This window comes from Balaenoptera acutorostrata, chromosome 18 (assembly GCF_949987535.1).
Source record: "Balaenoptera acutorostrata chromosome 18, mBalAcu1.1, whole genome shotgun sequence".
Classification (NCBI taxonomy): Eukaryota; Metazoa; Chordata; class Mammalia; order Artiodactyla; family Balaenopteridae; genus Balaenoptera; species Balaenoptera acutorostrata.
This window is the reverse complement of record NC_080081.1, coordinates 76104334-76127756: the sequence shown is the minus strand read 5'-3', so window position 1 is coordinate 76127756 and position 23423 is coordinate 76104334. Positions and strand designations below refer to the sequence as shown.

Below are 23423 nucleotides of genomic sequence, written 5' to 3'. Positions count from 1 at the left end.
CAGACGATTTGAAAGGAAAAAAAAGTGATTAACAGTTTGTACCACAACAAAACAATGGCAACGGCTTCTATGCAAAAAGCACCTAGAAGTACCCACAAGCATTTCCACTAAAACGAAGTTCTTACCACTCCACGGAGCAAATTTAAAACAAGGCATTTGCATAAACATGTACTCAGGAACCTATTAGTACCAGAAATACGTACACAGTGTAGTACACCAGTACAGATCCCCCGGCACTGTGAGAATCATCCTGAGGTTCTGATTTCATAACCCCTTTTACAGGTCAAACGGCTGGACCACAGGAGTGGCAACCAGCACCTTCCTCCACAAGCCCCCTGCGTCCTGCCTTAGACCCTGAGTACCCCGGCGCCTCTCTGCTCTCGTACCCAACACTGCACATCACCTGTTAGTGGGTGGAAATACATCTGAAGCTTTACCACTTGCAGGAAGGCACAGCAAAGGCTCGCATTTATGACAGGCACGGGAGGAGAGGAAAACATATCTCCTGGTTTGTAAAAACAGAATTGCAACTGTGGAATTACAGATATGCTATGAAACTTGAAGAATATATTTCTAAGTACTGGGGAAACTTACATAAGCACCAAGAAATAAGGGCTGTTAACCTGCTTGTTTTTACTTACTTAGGCCAACAAAAGGGGCAGATATATGTTTGTTTAAAAATTTAAAGAAAGTCTTTATACACAGATGTTAAAAGTGCTGCAAGGTGCCAGTTCTTTCCCACCTGACACCCTGACTGGACAAAGTGACGAATAATGCCCAGTTTGAGGAGCGGGTGGAAGAACCGGGGATTTGTACAGGAGTGCCAGGCACACGCTCCTAGACCCTGACACGACTCTCAGACCCCACCTACTCTCCTGTTGGGGTAAGAAGTTTAGGAAAGGGTGGGCAGGATGGGCGACAGTCTTGTGGCTAGGGCTGCAGACCTTCATTCAATAACAGTATTCTTAAAAATCTAAAATTTCAATCAAAATTAAGGACAGAATTCAATTAAAATTGAAAGCTATTCCTTAATGATAAGAGTAATAAAATTTCCCTCATGAACTGAAGATTTATTTTAGGTCCTGGATTTCAAGTTCTTGAAAAGGATCATTATGAAATTTCTTTATTCAACACTCTCTCCGGACATGCTTTCTCTTCACCTTGCTAAGAAGGGGGTCCACTTATTTTCTTCCAGGGAGTGTTTCTGCAAGGGCCTGGCAACTATGTTTGAAAATTATGTCACTGAAAAAATTACTTTTGTCAAGTAAGCATATTTAATTAGAAATGCATTTTAAAATATTTTATTCAACAAAAAATTGACACTAAAAACTGAATCAGAAAAAATACTTTTGACTAAGAAGACAGGTAATGATTTAGTTCTCAAAATATGTTATCATACACAAGTATCTACACGGCCAATAGCTAGTCTTTAATTGAATAAAAGCACTAGGAACAGGAATTGAAGAGGAAATACAAACAATGTGAACATCTGGGAACTAGCCTAACAAACAACTAAAAAAATCCTACAAACTAAATAACCATAAAGGCTAAGATATAGTTATTAAACATGGAAAAACAAATTTAAAAAGCAAAACTTAAGATTGTTAGAGAGGTGAAGAAACAGGTATACTTATGTTTCCAGTAGGGCAGCAAATCGTTAACAGGAATTAAAGATATTAAAAATGATACCATGTAAAAATATGGAAGAACAATCCTACCCAGGAATAGAGGAAGGTTACAGAGGGAACCTTCGGGAACACCCATGTTTAAACATGATGGAGCAGCTGAGTAGACTGAGATAGAACAACCAGACAACAGCGTCAACAAAGAAAAAGCGGCCAACTGTGCAAATGCCATAAAGGGGGCAAATAAGATAAGGGCCAAAGCACTGGTCTGATTTGGAAATTAAAAGGTCATGGTGACCTTAGAAAGAACACTTTCAGTGATGAGGGCAAAAGCCCAGACTGTAACACAAGCAGTTCTGTTAACAAAATACATGCATTCCACAAAACTGCACACCAAAACTTACAGAGCTTAGGCGGAAAGAGGACCGGGATAGACCATTCAACACTGGGGCATCTGGGGATGGAGAATGGCTGCTAATGGGTACAGGGCTTCTTTTTGGGGTGTTGAAATGTTCTAAAAATTAGATTGTGGGGACTTCCCTCGTGGTGCAGTGGTTAAGAATCCACCTGCCAATGCAGGGGACACGGGTTTGATCCCTGGTCTGGGAAGATCCCACATGCCACGGAGCAGCTAAGCCCGTGCACCACAACTACTGAGCCTGTGCTCTAGAGGCTGCAAGCCACAACTACTGAGCTCGCTCGCCTAGAGCCCGTGCTCTGCAACCTACAATGAACAGTAGCCCCCGCTCGCCACAACTAGAGAAAGCCCGCACGCAGCAACGAAGACCCAATGCAGCCTAAATAAATAAATAAATACATACATAAATAAATTTATTAAAAAAAAATTAGATTGTGATGATGGTTACACAATTCTGTGAATATACTAAAAAACACTGAATTGTATACTTTAAAAATAGGTGAAGTTTATGGTAGGTAAAATATATGTCAATAAAACTAATTTTTAAACAAAAGGTGAATAGGGACTGAGTAGATCAGAGCAGGCTTGGACAGAGAAAAGCTCCTGACCACAGACAGCCCACAGCCAGCATCCCTCAAATTTGTAAACATTTGGAACTGAAAGAGAAAGGAAGAAACCAGAATTTGCTGGGTGTCTAATTAGGGCCAGTCACTGTGTAGACTTTATGTACAGTATTTCACTGAATCCTCAAAACTGCTCTATCATCCCCATTTCACAAATGGGAAAGTTAAAACAACTCACTACACCAGCATCACACAGCTATTAAGTTATGGAGCCAAAATTCAAGCCAACTCAGATCTGATTTAAAGGTGCCTGCTCTTCACACTGGATCATACTAAACTTATGGGGTTCTTTTCCTAGGCCTCAAGAAAACATAAACTGAATTTGTTCCACAAACTTGTAGCTAGAAACACAGTCATAGAATGTTAGAGTGAGAAAGGCTTTGGTGATCATGAAAACACAAACGGAAATCACAAACAGCAACAAAAACCTGTGCATCTTTTTAAATGGAGCATTTAACAATAACAACACAAACCGCAATTGGCACAGGGGGATATAACTGGGATCATTCCAGCAGGTAACTGAGTGTAGCAGGAGGCTAGTTTGGAGGCTATTACACATGATTAAAAGCAGCAGAAAAGAAGTGCCTGCACCACTGAATGAGATCAGGGTAGGCATGGGCTCAGACGATGCAGGTGGAAGTGGAGCCCTGAGACAGTGGGCTGCCCTTAACAAGAGCACTGGAGGCAGTGTGACCTGCCACAGGCTGAGGGCTGTGCCCCCCCCCCCCAGGCAGGCTTCTCTACATGCAGGTGTGTCTTTACATTTTTCCTAAATAAAGCCCAAAGGCTCTTGCAGCAGCTACAGCCAAACTGAGGGACTTTTCTTTTCCTGCTGAAGGTTATAATTTCATTCCACTATTCTGGCTCTCCTTATGGAGGAAAATCACATATGAACTAGCTTGATTTATGGCATGGTGGCATCAGTCCCTGAATAACGATGATTCACATTAGGAAACACACAGTGTAACAGAGCACACTGTATTACTGGTAGCAGTACTAGGCTTAGTGGTGGTGGTGGCAGCAGTAATAGTAGAGGTAAAATCAAATGGGGCACAAGTGCCAACACAATGCCAGGTACTTAATGCAACTCAAAGAGCGTGAGCATCTTAGAACCAAGAAAAATGATAAATAGAGTTACGGATTACAATATGCAAACATCACCTTAAGTGGTATCAGTGAAAATGTTAGATTAAGGGTATCTGAAAAGCCTCTCTTCCACAAAGCAATGCGAACACTGGCAAAAATTGTCAGAAAAATTTCTGAGCTCTGGAAATAAGCCAAGGTTCTGTAGCAATCCGGAGTGCATTTATTTGAGAAAAATGGCTGAGTCTTAGTAGACCAGTGAGCTCTGTAGCATTTGAACTTGCCCTATTCCCATCCCCACCTCCCCCAGTAGCCTGGGATAGCCATGGCCCACAATCACAGTGGAATCAGGAGTCTGGCAGCCACGGGAAGAGCAGACTGGAGCACCTGCAAAGCCCCATTTGTAGAGAACTGTCATTAACTGACCTGTTGGTTCCCTGGAAGACCTCACTCGCAAGGCTGTCTTTATCTGACCTGACTTGGGGCTCACCCAGTGCAAAGGCATTTGTTGGGGGGAAAAAAAAAAGGCAATTGTATAAGACTGTGGCTGCCTGAGGTAGACAAACAAAAGGCTAATCAAAAAGTTTAAAAGGAAAAGCTAGGGAATGAAATGTCCAGGGCTACATGCATGCACAAGAAAGAACTGAGAAGGCCCTAAACTCTCACTCCTGGCTAACACGGAAGCTATGGGAAGGCAGGAAACGAAGGCTAAGGAGGAGCTGCCGACTGCCTGAGTGCTGAAGGTGTGCCCACCGTGCGCACAGAGCCCCTTGGGAAGAGTGGGAGATTCACTGGTTACAGGCATTTAAGAAATTCTCTGTTCAATCATCAGCTGATTAGAAAAATCACTGAACAAACAGTAACAAACAGCAATAATAAATCCTGAAGAGAAAGAAGAATCTGATTTCCAGACTTGCCACATTATTTAAAATGTCCAGTGTTCAATACAAAATTAAGAGACATGCAAAGAAATAAGTAAGTATGGCCCATACATGGGAAAAAAAGGAGTTAACAGAAACTGTCCCTGAGGAAGCCCAGACATTGGCCTTACGAGACAATGACTTAAATCGAGTATTATAAATATGTTCAAAGAACAGAGGACTCCATGTCTAAAGAACTAAAGGAAAATATGAGAATGATATCTCACCAAATAAAAATACCAATAAAGAAATATAAGTTATATTAAAGAGCCAAATAAACATTCTGGATTTAAAAATAAGTACAATAAGTACAATAAATGAAATGAAGAATTCACTAGAAGAATTCACAGGAGATTTGAACAGGTAAAAGAAAGAATCAGTGAACTTAAAGGTAGGTCAACTGAGATTATCCAGTCTGAGGAATAGAAAGAAAAAGAATGAACAGAAAGGATAAAGCCTCTAGGTCCTGTGAGACACCATCAAAAGTATTAACATACGCAGAATGGGAGTCCCATAAGGAGACAGAGACATTAGGGCAGAAAGAATATTTGAAGACATACTGACCAAAATCTTTTCAAGTTTGATGAATGCTGAAAACAGCAAGAGTGAAGTACCTCATCACAAAGAAGTGACCCTCAGTAAGACTGCCGCCTGACTTCTCTTCAGAAGCTATGGAGAACAGGAGGCTGTGGATAGCATATACTCAGAGTGCTCAAAAAAGACTGTCAACCAAGAAGTCTATATCTAGCAAAACTATCCTTCAAAAACAGGAGAAATTAAGACATTCCCAGATAAATGAAAACAAAGAGTCTGTTGCTAGCAGACTTGCCCTATAAGAAATACTAAAAGAAATCCTTTAGGCTGACATGAAAGGACCTTAGACAGTAACTCAAATCCACATAAAGAAATAAAGACCACTGGTAAAGGTAACTACATAGATAAATATAAGACAGCATTAAAGTGCTTTTTGGTTTATAACTGCTTTTTGGTCCTATTTTGTTTAAAAGACAACCCTGCGCAAAGCAATCATTATAATTCTGTTTAGATGGGCATGTAATGCGTAAAGATGTAATTTGTATAACAATAACAGCACAAAGGATGGGGAAAGGAATGAAGGTATATATGAGCTAATTTTGTGTGTACTGGTGAAATCAAGTCAGTATTAATCTGAACTAGACTGTTGAAAATTAATATGTTACTTGCAATCCCCAAGGCAACTACTAAGAAAATAATTCAAAAAATAGATATGAACAGAAATGACAAAGGAATTAAAATGGCATACTTGAAAATATCTATTTAACAAAAAAAGAAAAAAGGGGAAGAAATGGATTAACCTTTAGAGAAACACAAAAAAGAAATGACATATGGAAACAAATAACAAAATGGCAGACATAAATTCTACCTTATCAGTAATTACATCAAATATAAATGAATTAAACACTCCAGTCAAAAGCCAGTGATTGGCAGAATGGATGAAAAAGACAAACAGGATCCAACTATATGCTGTCTACAAGAGACACATTTCAAAGACACCAATAGGTCAAAATTAAAAGGAGAGGAAAAAGATATACTATGCAAACATTAACATAAAGAGAGCTGAATGGGTATACTAATTTCAGACAAATAGACTTGAAGACAAAAATTGTTTCTAGTGACAAAGAACATTCTACCATAACGAAAAGGTTTGATTTACCACAAAACTATAACAATTATAAACATAAACACAATTAACAGCAGGCCCTCAAAGTACATGAAACCAAAAATGACAGAATTAGAGGAAGAATAGACAATTCAAAACTAATAGTCTAAGCCTTCAATATCCCACTTTCAATAATGGATAGAACAACTAGACATAAGGACAAGAAAAGAGACTTTTAACAATATTATAAATCAACTAGACCTAACAGAAATCTATAGAACATTCCACCCATCAATAGCAGAACACGCATTCTTCTTGTGTACAAAATGGAGTATTTTCCAAGATAGACTGTGTGCTAGGCCATTAAAAAAAAGCCTCAGTAGTGACTTCCCTGGCGGTCCAGTGGTTAGGAATCTGTGCTTCCACTGCAGGGGGCCCGGGTTCCATCCCTGGTCTGGGAACTAAGAACCCGCATTCCGCTCGGCATGGCCAAAATCATTAATTAATTAATTAATATTTTTTAAAGCCTCAATAAAATTTAAAGTATTAAATTGTACACATGTTCTCCAATAACAATTAATTCAAAATGGATCAAAGACCCAAATGTAAGAGGTAAAAGCATAAAGGTCTTAGAAGGAAACATAGATGTAAAGCTTCATGACCTTGGATTAGGCAGTGGTTTTTTAGCTATGACACCAAAAGCACAAGCAAAGAAAAAAATAGATAAAATGGACTTCATAAAAATTAAATTTGTCCTTCAAAGGGCACAGGAAAATGAAAAGACAACTGATAGAACAAGAAAAAATATTTGCAAATCATATATTTAATAAGGGCCAGAATATATAGACTGCTTACAACTTACAAAAAGACAAACACTCTATTTTAAAAATGGACTAATGATGTTAAGCATTTGTTCATGTGCTTACGGGCCATTTAAATATCTTCTTTGGGTAAATATCTATCCAAATCCTTTGACCACCTAAATTGGATTACTTGACTTTTTGTTGAGTTGTAGGAATTCTTCATATATTCTGGATACTAGACTCTTACTGGATACATGATTTACAAATATATATCTGCTTTTTACATTATATAGGAGAAAAAAATGCTGGTGAGAATGTGTCAAACACAAACTTCTCTCCAAGTTAAAATGTGAATTTGAAAGAGCAATCTTGTCTCAGCCTACCCTGACCCTTAAAGGCTTCAAAACCATTTGATGAACTAAAAAAGCTCTCAGCATAGAAAAAGACTTCTTGAAAGGTTTTCTCCATATTGTACAAACTTTTTAGAATACTGTTAAACTCTAAGTTTTAAGAGGAAAAGAAAAATGGTTCTGAATTTTGCCATAAACCAGGGCACAAATGCTCAATTTAACAACAACGACAAAAAAAAAAAAACCCAAAATTATCACTTACAATTAGCATAAGATGTTAGATTGCTGAGGATGAGGCAGGGATGAGGGGTAGAGAGGGAGGAGGAATGCTTTATAGTTGATGCTGCTTGGCAAAATTTCTGAAAGCAATTACTACAATGTTCCAGGAGTCATACAATATATAGAATATTTCTTAAGGGCTTTAGTTCTCCTTTCAAAGATGAGCACTTTCCCACATCTTTTAAAATTCTTCATTGTTTTCCTAACATATAATCAGTTAATAACTAGTCATTTTATTTTAAAACACAGTCATCTTTCATAAATGTTTTACTTGTAGCCATAGGAGAAAATGTCAGCTGTTCTCATACTGAAGCAGATTTCTTAAGTTCAAATAGGGAAGGCAATTTAAACTCAAAATTACCAGATTTAACAAACTATTCCTAATGCTGTATTTCTACTAATAATTAAAATAATCGTAATTCTGTGTCTCATGACATCACTCTTATTGCTAGTTTGTGTTGCTTTTACCTGGCTACAAATTTTTGTCCTCTTCCCACAAAGTGAAGCTTAGTTCCCCTCCCCTTGAATCTGGGCAGTTATGTGACTACAGCATAAGGGATGCTATGTGACTTTAAGGCTAGAGCATACAAGGCCAGGCAGCTTCTTGCCTTATTTATTGGAACCCATGTAAGAACTTAAAATACCCTGAGGCCACTGTGCTGGAGAGGCCACCCATAGGCTCTCCTGTGGACAAGTCCTGGCTGAGCCCATGCCTCTAGTGGACCTCCATCAAGGTGCCAGACATGTGAATGAAGCTGCCGTCCTGGAAGTAAATTCTTCAGTTGCAATTGCTGCAGCCCTGGGCTTTCGTTCTTCCCAGCTGTGGCCCAGATTGGACAGAACAGAGATGAGCCACCCCTGCTGTGCCCTGTCTGAATCCCTGACTCACAGAATCCATGAGCAGAATCAAGCACTCACTGTTTTATGTCACTATATTTGGAGCGGTTGGTTTCTCAGCAATAGATAACCAGAACATACATTAACAATTAAATTGAACAAACATTAGATGAGTGTCAACTTTCTAATCTTTATAATCAACAGTCACTCTTAGCTGCTTACATCAAGCAAGTCACCTCACCTTTTCAAATCATTCACCTTTTTCAATGTATCTTTCACAACACAGGCCTAAGACACTTTGGAAATGATTAAATTAGTAGCTCAAATATTAATAAGCACACTTGGAAAATAGAACTTTCAACTGGACATAATTGCTTAGCTTTTATCAAACTATAAATGAAGGGATAGGCTGCAATTCCCAAGTTTTTATATCATCAACATAAACAGCTTGATAGAAAATACTACTGATACTTCGACTACATATTAAGTTCTTATATGTATTTTAGTTAAGTAAATATTCCTAAAATAATTGTGTAATTTTTATCTCACTGCTATCAAAATACTTAACTAAATTGAGACTTTGTTCACTTCCTATAATACCCCAAAACCGATGTTCATAAAAGAGTCACAAAAGAAACTTATCTCTGAAAAAGACTAGTTCTACTGAAAGAAATAGGAAGAGCCTAAAATCTTCTTCAACCTCAGCCACAACTAGGCCTGACCCAGATAGTAGATTCAGGAGTTTGGTGTCAATCTCCAGGAAGTCTCTGTTATCGTGTTCAGATTCTATGCCTGCTGCTGACCAAAGACACACAAAAACTTAAGACTCTTGCATTTTCAAAAGTCTATACATCTATCCTACTCTTTTTTCTTAGCTCTTATTTTTAGACAGTGCAGCTTAAGTTTAAGCAATTTCTCTATAAATCTTCACGTTTCTGACATTTTAATAACATCTCATTCTATCTCATAAATCTAAATTATTTCTAATGAGTACACTCACTTTATAACACTGATATTTAGGAACAGAATGAACACGTATACTCGCGTGTATATGAAACTTTTACTACCACATAACAGCAGAGAACATGATTCACCCTGGGTAAGGTCAGCATGGTATGTTAGAACGGTAAGCAGAAATACTGAAGTTTAAGTCTAACCATGCCATTACCTATCTCCAAATCTTTGTGACTCAGTTTCCTGATTCGTAAAGTGAGGGGATAAGATTAGATTCAATTCATGATTTCATGTGTGTGTATAATGACAAGCTGTTCTATACCAGACTTATACTATTATTTCTAAGTCCAAAATATTGTGCTAAGCATTGTTTTTCACAGCAATCAAGATTACTGCAGATTTACACTGCACAAGTGGCTGACCTATAAAATTTAGAAGTCAACACATTTATTTTGGTCATTTTATGTGATTCTATCTCCAAAAGAGATGACTTTTAACCCTTCTTAAGGGTAGAAACAATTTTAAAGATCAAGTCTTTTATCAAAGTCAAACGATAAAACTCACTAAACAATCAGCCAAATAGATTACTTAACCTTTTAAAAAGCTTTTGTCAGTAGAATAAAAATCCCCACTAAATGTTTTAAAGTTTCCAACCCCTAGTTCTTGTTCAGTCAAGTTCTTGAACACAGAATTTTACAAGATCTCAGCGAATAAAATCACAGATACAGGCAGACCTCATTTTATTGCACTTCCCTTTACTGCCCTTCACAGACTGCATTTTTTACAAATTGAACGTTTGTGGCAACCCTGTGTGTCATCAGATGATGGTTAGCATTTCCAAGCAATAAAGTATTTTTCAATCAAGATATGTAAATTTTTAGACCTAATGCTATTGCACCCTTACTAGACTACAGTACAGCGTAAACAGAACTTTCATATGCACCGGGAAACCAAAAAATTCGTGTGACCTGCTGTATTGCGCTATTTGATATTCACTTTACTGCGGTGGTCTGGAACCGAACCTGCAACATCTCTGAGGTGTACCTGTAACCATTTCCATGTTGCAACAATATTATAATTTTTAACAGCTGCATGATATCCCGATGCAGTGATGTACTATTGTATTTTTAACCCTTCCCCTACTGTTAAGTAGTCAGATTGACCCCAGTTTACTGAACTCTGCACAATGTTGCAGCAAACATCTTTATATACAATTTTCCCTTCTTTTGGACTATTTCCTTAGGATAATAAGCTAGATAAGAGGATACTGACATTTACAGTTTTTGAAACAAACTGAGAAACTGCCTTGCAAAAAGAGTCTATCATTATATCCTGCTACCATGTGACTATAACAACCTCATATTGATAAGTGTGAAACGGTACTTCCTGACTGTAGTTTTTACATGCATGTTTTTGATAAATAATAATATTAAATGACGGTTGCATGCAACTTGTTTGTTGTATCTCCTGTGCGGGATTTGTCTGTTTACTTACTGATGCCTTGGCATTTGTATCGGGTTTATTTGTCTGAGCCACCTTTTTATAGCCTAGAGCCGCGTCTCTCTCTCTCTCACCTGTTTTTAAGGTGTGCCTCCAGGTCGCAGCGCTGCACTACATCTTGGCACACTGAAGAGAACGGACATAAAACTAATAATTTGTCCAGAAGTTTATGAACTAGAATGCTAGACTTCTTACACAACTTAAAATGGAGTCTCTTCCGGTCCAATGGACAGAAATCCTTCTCTTGCAGGAAGTTTCTGAGGCACTTGCAGCAGAAGGTATGTCCACAGGGGGTGTCTAGTGGCTGCAGCAGAGGCTGAAGGCAAATGTGGCAGACCAGGTCGTCATCCACTTCGTCCTGGTAATTGTATAAGTGGTTTTCTCGTGTCCAGTGCTGCTGGCCGCATTCAAAACACAGAGGATTGAAGGAGGAGGAGGAGGTCTGCTCCACAGGCACCATCTCATCGTTTGTCGTTCCCATTTTGAATCAACGGAAGCAGTTTCTGTATCTTCATACATTAGACTTCCATTAAAGGTTTGATTTCCTTTAAAAGACAGTGATGTATTTGACTAAAACCCAGGTCTGTTTTTCTAGACTAGACAAAACAAAACAAAACAACCAGAAAAGTAATTACTATCAATCAACATAGGCTAAAAGAATCAACATATTACTATGTTGACTTTTTTAGTAAAAAATTAAAATTTACATCAGGGAATAAATTAGTCGTAAAAACATAAAAATGACATTAACTGATTTGCTTGTTGGCTAAGGATGACTTACCTTGCCAAGTTCTTGGTGAAAAAAGAACTTAGGATTAAAAGCAAAGATGTCATATTAATATGTGGTGTGACACAGGAAACAATTTGTTCTACTGACTGAAATCCCCCAATACTTCACTGCTTAATGGTAGTTTCAACGCCAGTTAATCTACATACTATGCTAATAATGCAATTTGAGGTATATAATGGAATACATTTGCATTTGCCATCCCAGTCATGGTTCCCTGCTTCTGACTGATGTTACACATTTATAGTGCCATCCCAAAGATTGTGTCTTTGAAATGTAGTCTCAAGGATAATTCAGTGTCTTAAAAAAATGACCTTTGCTCTATACTGTTTGGGAGAAACTGGATTTCAAAATATATATGTATGACTTGAATATTCTCTCTCTATAATACAGATTGCAGAAAGACAGATCTGCACAGCATATATAAATAACATCTCTGCAAACTCCACAAACTTCAATACTATTTTATGCCATTAAGAGAAAAAACCCACTGATTCAATTTTAATATTAACTTTTAAAGGTGACAGGGTAATCTAAGACACATCTTTAGGCTTTATTCATATGTACATCAGGGTATTAAGAGTCAAGAGGATCCTGAGCGCTGTTCTCGACTCTGGAAGACTCTTATTTAATTGAAGCTGTCTGTTCACAAAGCAATAACTTTGTCTTAGCTTATTCCTGTTGGGCTGACCCCGAAGATGAGTGTGAAGTACAATGTGTGTGGGTGAAAACGGAGTTTTGGAATTGAACTCCTTGCCTATAAATGTTCCCTAAATAACTGTGTATATGAAACCTGTATAATAAAAAGAAGTATTCTCAATAAAAAAAAAAGAAACCCACTATAATTCAATTAAACAGATAAGGCATGTTATAAATGTCCATCCCAGCTCACATTATTCCACACTCCCATTGCTTCTGGCTTACTCAGAGCAGCAGAGTGCATGTGCCTGTGTGTGTGTGTGTGTGTGTGTGTGTGTGTGTGTGTGTGCACGCGCGCGTGCCTCCTCTAAGACAGCAGCCTGCTCCAGTTTGGTGCAGGGCTAGCAAGGAATGCTCCCCTCACATAACGGTTTCCATACCTCCTGCTGCTGCAGCACCAGGGGTTAAAAAATCACCTCCAAAGGCAGCAGCTATGTTCATTCTGAATATTTACAGTCTCTGGTATGTGCCAAACACTGAACAGGGAGATAAGGGAGGTGGGGAGAGGGACAGTTAAGAGAGCCCATCGTTGGGTCATATGGTAGTTCTATTTTTAGCTTTTTAAGGAACCTCCATACTGTTCTCCATAGTGGCTGTATCAATTTATATTCCCGCCAACAGTGCAAGAGCATTCCCTTTTCTCCACACCCTCTGCAGCATTTATTGTTTGTAGATTTTTTGATGATGGCCATTCTGACCGTGTGAGGTGATACCTCATTGTAGTTTTGATTTGCATTTCCCTGATAATTAGTGATGCTGAGCATCTTTTCATGTGCTTTTTGGCCATCTGTCTGTCTTTGAAGAAATGTCTATTTAGGTCTTCGACCCATTTTTTGCTTGGGTTGTTTGTTTTTTTTGATACTGAGCTGCATGAGCTGTTTGTATATTTTAGAGATTAATCCCTTGTCAGTTGCTTTATTTGCAAACATTTTCTCCTGAAACTAACACAACATCGTAAATCAACTATACTCCAATAAAAAAAAAGAAAAAAAAAAAGAATGCCCATTGTGAAAACTCAATGAACTAAATATTCTAAGAAAGTTGTGCACCGGATGCTGTGTGAATGCAGAGAAAGAGGAGGAGAGCTGGCATCTAACTCAGTCTGGCTTTGTAGCCAGAAATACTTTCAAGAGGGGACACAACACGGCTGCCGGGCTGTGACAGGAAGCCCTGGCCAGAGAGCAACACGGACAAGGGCCTCTTCACGTCCTGAGTGTGCACGGCACATTCGGGAATGAGAGCCGGTGAAACATCTGAGGCAAGAAGATGAACTCAGAGCGGGGGGATTCTGAAACCGGGGTCCTGTACCAGATCAGAAAGGGCAGACACCATGTTAATGCTGCTAGCATTTGTTTCAGTGATAAAATTCTCTTCTGATCATATATATATATGTATATATATATTTGCTATTTTATTTACTTGGAGTATTTATCAGAAAAACAATATTAACATTTTAAGAGATTTAACAAGAACTGCCATGAATTATGAGGGGGTGGGACAAGATTCAGATGGCATGGCTGAGTCAGATAAACTGTGTTTTTAAAAACAACTTAATAAAATAGTAATAGCAGCTTGTGATCTAAACTATCAGTACAGCATTAAGACAGCAGACACTTCCTGTACTTTGTAACTCATGGGGCTTACACTCTCTGAGCACCATAGCTTTTGTCAGTCCAAGGTATGTGAGATTATGGAGATAAACATCATTTACCTCAGGCAAATGGACCACTTCAATCTCTAGGTATTTTAATACAGAATGTCCACAGACTCTTGTTTCCTATTCAACTAGCAAGAAAATTCACATATCCCTTGCTCTTCTTTGTTTGTGATAGTATTTATCCTAATTTTTTTCTCAAGAATATACACTGCAATTCTGGCCTCCCACATAATGACTAAGGAAGCATTTCTCTTAAGACTATTATATTTTAGCTATTTTCTGAATCTCTAAATAACTTTGATTATTTTCCTATCACAAAATATTTTCATGAGGAAAAAGAACACGTTCCCATTTAAAATACCAAATAACAACCTCATTATCAACAGCCCCGAAATGCCTCTGTGTTACCATGACACAAACATTAAATGAAAATTTATCACGGGTAGATCACTAACACGTGCATATAAATATTGATTAAACAGTTTCAAGACCATACAGTCTAAGTAGTTAAGAGCACACACCCTGGAGCCAGTCTGTGAGGGTTCAAGTCCTTGTTCAGTCACTTACCAGCCCTGTGGCCTGACTGAATTTCTCTGTGGCTGTTTCCTCCTCACGTGTAAAATGGGGGTAGTAACAGTGCCGATCTCAGAGGGGTGATACAGAGAATAAACAGGCACATTAACAGGTGCTGAATAAATGTTAGCTATTACTACTATTACTAAAGATAAAGAAACAAATGTTCAGACAGATTTTATGATTTGCCCAAAGCTGCACAACTTATAATTACTCAGTAAGAGAGAAGGAAGATAAATTCAGTTCTTTCTTGTTTCAAAATAACCCGATAGTAAATTAAGTAATTATAGGAAAGAGGAACGGTGTTTCATGAAAGCCTGAGTGTATGGATTTTTTAAAGACGAAGGCAGCCTGCGCCTGTTTTCCAATCCCCAAGCCCACTCCTCTCCTCCCAGCTCCGGCAGGTGACTTGATTTCCACTTTGTGAGCAAGCCCACTCCTAACGGCTCACAAGGCTTCTTACACTACTGTCCCTCCCCTGAAGCTGTGAGTTCCTTAAGAGGTGGACCTCCAGCAGGGGAGAAGCTCAATAAAGGCTTAATGACCAACTGGGTAACCAAAGTTAGGTGGCCAGAAATACATTCATGTACACAGGAGGATATACCCATGTTTAATTTTTTTTAAATTTAATTTATTTATTTATTTTATTTATTTATGGCTGTGTTGGGTCTTCGTTTCTGTGCGAGGACTTTCTCTAATTGCAGCAAGTGGGGCCAACTCTTCATCGCGGTGCGCGGGCCTCTCACTATCGCGGCCTCTCTTGTTGCGGAGCACAGGCTCCAGACGCGCAGGCTCAGTAATTGTGGTGCACGGGCCCAGTTGCTCCGCGGCATGTGGGATCTTCCCAGACCAGGGCTCGAACCCGTGTCCCCTGCATTGGCAGGCAGATTCTCAACCACTGCGCCACCAGGGAAGCCCTCATGTTTAATTTTGATTTCAGACATTCTATTAACACAATTTGAAATACTAAAATACAAGTTAAATAATAGTCTTAAATATTTTCCAAAATATAAAGATAAAATGTAGCATTATGTGTATCTTTACAAGCTATATTATCCGTGTAGCTAATATAACAGTAATATAACAGGAACGGTAAACAGATGGATGCTATCAAATCGGCTGGGAGGGAATTCCCTGGTGGTCCAGTGGTTAGGACTCTGCACTTTCACCACCGAGGGCCCGGGGTTCGATCCCTGATCTGGGGACTAAGATCCTCTAAGTCGCGTGGCGCAGCCAAAATAGATAGATAGGTAAATAATCAGTTGTCTCATACTTTCTCTCATTTAAAAAATAAATAAATTGGCTGGGAATATTACAACACATTTAAGATAACATCTTGAAAGATAATCAGTACAGTGGAGAGGGAGTTATAAGACTGTTTACTACCTAACTCCAGTTATGACTAACATGCTTGCTTTTCCTGGTCTATGAGACAAGACTATCCTGCTACATCTTGAAGACCCTCGGAAGGAGCTACGGTTTTTCACAGTTAATTTGCACACTCCCAAACTATGTTATTCAGATCATTTCTCTTACTGTTACTTTTGACTCAGGCTGAAAGAGTCCTCACTGGCCCTAAACTAGGAGATCCAGCCCCGGATAAAAGAAGATGAGCTAAGGGTTACCACCAAAGTATGGTTAGATGGGGATCATCTCTGGTTCCTCTGACACATCACTGCTGAGTCCGAGGATACCTCTCCCCATGCATCCCAGCAAAATCCTACTCACGCCTTAAGTCTTAGCTCCACCTCCACCCCCTCTGTCAGATCCCATCAGCCTCCTTCCCGCTCCCGGTTCGCCCCCCCTTTCCCTTCTGTTCCTGCTGCTTTTTACACACGTCTTCGTCTCATCAATTACCACATTTGCGTGCTTGCTTATCTGTCTCCTTACCTCTTGGAGGTTACAGTAAAGACAGTTATCTTCTTTATTTCTTGTATTCCCAGGTCTTGGCACATATTGTGCAATTAAAAAAAAAAGTTCTCAGGCTCATACTGGAACCTGAAATGTATAAGAGTCCTGAGATGTATTATATAACTACATAAATATACGAGAAAACCTTGCACATTAATTTGTGGCACTGCAAAGCAATCAACATACTGGACCCTGCCCTATGATTATAGACAAACTAGGAATAAGATATTACTTCCTTTAATCTTCAAAAGTCTGAGGGGGAAAAAAAAAGGGTTTTTTTTGTTTAATGATGTCAACACAAGAAAATTTTCTTATTGTATATGTTACATATCAGCTTTCATAGCTACCTCTGTATAAAGCAGTGGTTGTCAAACTTTTACATCTAAGGATCCCTTTATCCACCCTGGACAAGTCTGGCTGTTTCTCAAAAAAACAAAACAAAAAACAAAAAAAACTACCATACAATCCAGCAACTGCACTCCCCGGCATTTATCCCAAAGAAATAAAAACGTTCGCACAAAAACCGGTACAGCTTTATTTGTAATGGCCTCAAACCAGAAACAACCCAACTGTCCTTCAGCAAGTGAGCAGTTACAGCCACACCACACGGCTCAGCAGTAAAGAAGAACGAACGACTGACGTGCACACCAGCCTGCGTGGACCTCAAAGAATTACGCTGAGCGAGAAAGCCGATCCTAAAAGGTTGCATATTATATTTTCCATGGATATAACATTCTTGAAATGACAATGCAATTAAGTAAATTAATTAAAATGTTTATTTGTTAATAAAAGATAAACCCATTACATGTTAACATTTTTATGAAAAATAAGTTTTTTCAAAATAAAAATATATATAGTGCGGAGAGAAGCATTGTTGATGTAGAATGTATTTTCCAAATCTGGAGTCTCAAATCTGTTTCTGCTTTCAACCTTTTGTGAGATCACATTGTCAAGTTTCCTCTGGAAAACTCTACTGAACACTCATGAGAGAATGAGGGTGAAAAGGGTAGGTAAAGTCTTAGTGTTACTGGGAAAATAATTTTGACCTTGTGGACCCAATGAAAACACAGGGTCCTGGGTCACCTGTGGACAAATAGTACAGAGCACTGAAGGGTTCTGACACCCCTCTTCCACAAGAAGAAGTACCAGTCAGTAACCAACAAGACTTTTAAAAAAGACAAAAACTGAAAAAGGCAAAATGTGGAAGTGAGCCCATACTGGAAGAATCTGGCTTTCCTGGAATGAAGCTCTTTCTCCAGAGCCTTCTCCCACTGAAGAAGCATATCTGGATATTTCACTGTACAGGGATATTAAGCATATTAAATGAGACCCTTACATAAATTCTATTCCTAAATTAATCAAAACTTATTTCCTATTGCATGTCATGAGGAAAATGATCAAATACCAGTTTTCCAACAATTCCACATCTATTATTTATAATTCTCTCACTGTCTACATAAAAGTGTAATTCAGCACACTTAGCAATTTGTCTCCTATTCCTTTTTATCAAGTAGAAATATCTGAAAAACCATTTAAAAATTCTTAAGATGCTACTTGTAGTTAGATGTACCCTATTTAATAATCTAGAAAATTAGTAAGCTAAGCAAAAAAATGCTAGAAGCTATGAAACTTAGGCTCTGAGCTCCATGCCAGCTGGGTAACTAGGTCACTACACAATTCATTTTCATTCACCACATGTTTATCCAGTGTCTACGAGGTGCTGGTATTATATAGATATTCTGGTGCCTAGGCTTCCTGTCTACACACTATCAGCTTTGCTTAAATAGTAATAAACCACACATCATACACACACACACAGTTTAAATCTAGCTCCAAAATTCTCATGATTTTATATCTTTTTATACACAATAAAATATTTACTGATATGTTATATTTACGTTTTAGTCCTGACATCTGTTACTGTTTTTTGATAACTTTAATAATCTTCTAAATATTTTATAAAAAGGAGGTTAAATTGTGGCTGGCAGAGAATTTACAAATTTCAAATGTCCTTCTACTTTAGTTTTTCTAATTTTGAACCACTAATCTATGATGAAAACTTTTTTTTTTTTTTAATGCAAAAACCAAAGTGGATTACCTACCCAATTTCTTCAGGCTCAGAGAGTTATACTAGAGTTATACTTCTAAAAATAATACTGGGCTTCCCTGGTGGCGCAGTGGTTGGGAATCTGCCTGCTAATGCAGGGGACGCGGGTTCGGGCCCTGGTCTGGGAGGATCCCGCGTGCCGCGGAGCGGCTGGGCCCGTGAGCCACAACTGCTGAGCCTGCGCGTCTGGAGCCTGTGCCCCGCAACGGGAGGGGCCGCGATAGTGAGAGGCCCGCGCACCGCGATGAAGAGCGGTCCCTGCACCGCGATGAAGAGTGGCCCCCACTTGCCGTAACTGGAGAAAGCCCTCGCACGAACCGAAGACCCAACACAGCCAAAAATAAAGAAATAAATAAATAAAGTAGCTATAAAAATAATACTAAATTATGTTACCTTATAGTAATTTAAAAATAGAATTGATGGGGCTTCCCTGGTGGCGCAGTGGTTGAGAATCTGCCTGCCAATGCGGGGACACGGGTTCGAGCCCTGGTCTGGGAAGATCCCACATGCCGCAGAGCAACTGGACCCGTGAGCCACAACTACTTAGCCTGCGCGTCTGGAGCCTGTGCTCCGCAACAAGAGAGGCCGCGATAGTGAGAGGCCCGCGCACCGCGATGAAGAGTGGCCCCCGCTCGCCGCAACTGGAGAAAGCCCTCGCACAGAAACGAAGACCCAACACAGCCAAAAATAAATTAATTAATTAATTAAAAAATGGTCCACATCAAAAAAATCTTAAAAAAAAAAAAGAAACGAAAACCCAACACAGCCAAAAATAAATAAATTTAAAAAAAAAAACAAAAAAAAACCCAGAATTGATATAAAACTATTTCAAAAAGGAAATACACCATATGGAATGCTAAACATTTCCATACAGCTAAATACCCAGACAGACCTCCACCAATAAGAAAAGGCTTCTGTGGGAAGGGGTCTTCCAGGAAAGACACACTCCCACAACACGTGACCTCTTCTCAGCAGCACTACTCATCAGCCAGCCGAGATGGGGCAATTTCTAACATCTTAAAGAATGTCACAAATTCATAAGAGTTGCACAATACATTAACAATGCTGGGTGGGTTGTGAGGGGAAGTAGTTTTCATTGGTTTAGTTTTATTGCATGCCATGTTCACCTGCTGGATATAATTTTAATACTTCTTTATATGACATTCAAAGGCAAGGGTTCTGATTTAAATAAATAATCTGTTTTCTTCTAAAGGATGAAACCTTTCAAACATTTAACTTCTTGCACAGTAAATTTAGAAAACATTTGTTTTCAAGTGATTGATAAATTCTTATTTTCAAGGTCTTTTCAATTTCTAATTTCTATAACTGTGGATCAAAATCCCTCTGCTAACTCCCAGTTATCCAAGGAAGTAAAGGGCATCAAAAAGAGCACTGGCTGTGGGTTCAAAATTTGGCTCTGCCACGCACTCACTAGCAATGTGACACCATAACGCGGCATAGCAATTAAAAGTTTATAAATCTCAATTTCCTCATGTTAGAAATAGTATCTTGCTTATGGCACAGGATTACTATGAAGCTAAAAATGTTACACTGCCAGAAAAACCTCTTACAAACCACAAGGCATTAAAACACAAACTTACGACTAGATTAATGACTGTAAAGGACGATGTAGATAAGAACAGACAGCTGGGCTAATCGGTGGCCCGAGCTCCTTTCACGAGACTGGTCACGGGAGGCCTGTGTCTGATTCTTGGCTCTGAGACCAGCAACCAGCTCAGCCCTTCCCCACTCCATAGACTCCACTCTCTGAACCTACAGACCAATGGGCCAAACCAGATAAACTCTAAAGTTACTTATAGACCCCCAATTCCATGATTCTAGAAATGTGCTTTGAGCACACATTTTTTCCCCAAAAACAGAACAAACTTTTTTCTTTACTATTATCCAGCATTGTATTAACTATAAAAATGATCTAAATCCAAAGCTTATCAGGAGAGGTTTTTGTGTGTTTCTTTTTTGTTTTTTGATTTTGTTCATTTGTTTGATCTTCATAGTACTGGACACTCTTTTAAGTTCCCGACCTGAAAATTTCTCTTTTTGCAGACAAGTGTATGGACAAGAGAGGAGGACTAGATATATAATTGAACATCTCCATATTTTTATTACGGTGGGACAACGTACGATACTATAGTGCTATAAGACAAAAATTACTTTTCTTACTGGTTCTCCTAAAGTGCTATTTAGGAGATGCTGCTACATCTATTTGAATTCTCCTAAAGTGCTATTTAGGAGATGCTGCTACATCTATTTGAAGGACTAATATGGTTAGTTTGTCTGCTTTTTTTTAAGGCAAGCATAGGTAATTGTCAGTAGTATAAATAGATGTTTTAGATGGCAGATTTTGCTCCAGACTCAAACTTACATTTTTCCATTCAAGAAACATCTAAAGCTACAGAAAAAGAACAAACTTTTCAGTCTTACTTCCTTCAATAACTGCAAAGAAATCAGCAGGACACTGCTACTCTGTGATCAAGCCCACACAATAAAATAAATGAAGTGGAACTAAACCACAGTCAGGAAAGGTTTTATGGTGGTGGTATTACTAATAATTAAGATTCCCAGACTTCATTATCTTAACTATCAGTAAGGTGTAAGAAATTTAAATGCTGCAGCTTTCCAAGCTAATTAGGGACACCGATAATTAAAAGAACAGATATTATTTAAGATGCTCAATTTGTCCCAGTTATAATTTAATGTATATAAAAATGATCAGCTCAAGAATGACTCTGGACCAGACTCAAAGGACCATCACCAAATGGCCAGACCTTGTGCTTTCTCAAGACCAGCCTAACAGGCAACAGTGTCAGGGGTAGGGACCAAAGCCTTGTTAGCCTTGGTATTTATCCAGAATGATTCTACTGTGTTGCCAGAGGTCCTTCTAATTTATTAAAAATGAGTTGTTTGAGTTAAATACAGTTCTAATACTGAGAAAAATTAAAAGAGAAATCCTCATATAATGTAACTCATTATCCAGATTCAGATACATCACAGATAAAACAACCCTTTAAAATATAAATGCCTATGTTACATGACAGGAAATAAAATGTACTATAAAGCCAGAAATTATAAGGGGCTGTACTATGTTAAATCATTAGGATGATCAACAATGCACCCTAAATTATATTAGTTTCCCATGTTTCAGAAACCGAGTCAAACAAAATCCCAGGTTTTACATGTTATGTAGTTATTACCTGCCTTTTTAACATTTCCACTAGGAAACTTTTACAAACAAAATATTCAAGAGCAAACTAATTACTCATCTCCCTAACCTTCAAACCTGACCTCCTTTTCAATCTCCTATCCTCCCTCTCTTCCATCCATCCATACGTCTGTGTTACTGAGAATCTCCTATGTGCCAGGCACTGTTCTAGGGCTAGGAGTTCAGCCCTGAACAAAACCAAAAATCTCTCCCCTTGTGAAGCTTACATTCTGGGGGAGAAGATAGACAACACACACACAAAATAAATAAAATACTGGGAGGTTAGCTTTTTAAATAGGGTGATCAGGGGAAAACGCACTATCAAGGTGGCACTTGAGTTAACGCCAAAAGGACATAACTAGAAATCCACACGGTTATTTGGTGTAAAATGTTTATTATAGACAAATTAAATAATAAGTATAAAGGCCCTGAGCTGACAACGTGCCTGGTATGTTCAATGAACAGTCAGGAGGCCCGTGTGGATGAAATGAAAAAGCAGAGAGAAGGAAATGGATCAGACCAGTAACGGGGGCTAACTAAACCCTATAGAACTTTGGCGTTTACTCTGTGTAAGAATCCTAACAGGATCGCTCTGGCTGCTACACTGAGAATAATCTTAAGGGGTCAAAGGCAGAAGCAATCAAGAGCCTACTGAAATATTATAAGCAAGAGATGATGGTGGATTGAACCAGGGTGGACACAGTGAGATAGTGACTCAATTCTGCATCTATTTTGAAGGCAGACTGGTATGATTTGCTGATGAATAAAATCTGTGCACGGGCTGCTGGTGGTGGGAGAAGCCAAGGACGACACCAAGGTTTTTAGTCTGAATTAGAAAGATAGAATTAATATATTTGAGGTGTGATAGTCTGTAAGAGAGTAGGTTTAATGGGTATGGCCAAGTTCAAACAGGTTATATTTGAAATGCCTATTAGACGTCTAAGTAGACACACGGAGTAGGCAGGCAGCTAAGTATACAAGTCCAGTTCAAGGGAGAGGACTGGGCTGATGATATAAATTCAGGAAGCACTGGTGTATAGAATAGAAAGCCATTCGATTGGGAAAGATCACCAAAGGAGAGTGGATGAGTGTAAGTAGAAGAGAAGGGGGCTGAGGACTGGGCCTTGGGGCATTTCAATATTACAAGGTCTGGGAGATAAGGAGGAACCAAACTGAGCAGGAGTGGTCAGCATGCAAGAAGCAGATCAGGAGAGTGTGGTGTGGAAAAACCAAATACAGAAAGTATTTCAACGAGGAGGGAATGATTAGCTGTGTCAGATCCGGCAGGCAAGTGAAATAAGATTAGGACTGAGAATTAAGCATTGGATTTAGCAACACGACACTCACCAGTGACCTTGACACAGAGTTTTGGTGGACTGGTGAGAGCAAATGCTTCCTGGGAAAGAGTTCAGGAGACAGGAATTAGAGCATGAACAAT

General features: G+C 38.8%; 1 protein-coding gene across 4 annotated transcripts in view; it reads right to left on the bottom strand.

Annotated features, from left to right (window-relative positions):
* LNX2 (ligand of numb-protein X 2) overlaps positions 1-23423 on the bottom strand; it is an 87352-nt gene that overhangs the window by 33379 nt on the left and 30550 nt on the right. For 2 of the 4 annotated variants that reach the window (XM_057532759.1, XM_057532760.1), the window contains one exon: positions 11106-11627. In XM_057532759.1, the coding sequence (XP_057388742.1) occupies positions 11106-11512 (407 nt within the window). In that variant the 5' untranslated portion in view covers positions 11513-11627. Of the gene's footprint in view, positions 1-11105; positions 11628-14741; positions 14759-23423 lie in introns of those variants that run through there. The other 2 variants (XM_057532761.1, XM_057532762.1) reach the window with 2 other exon arrangements.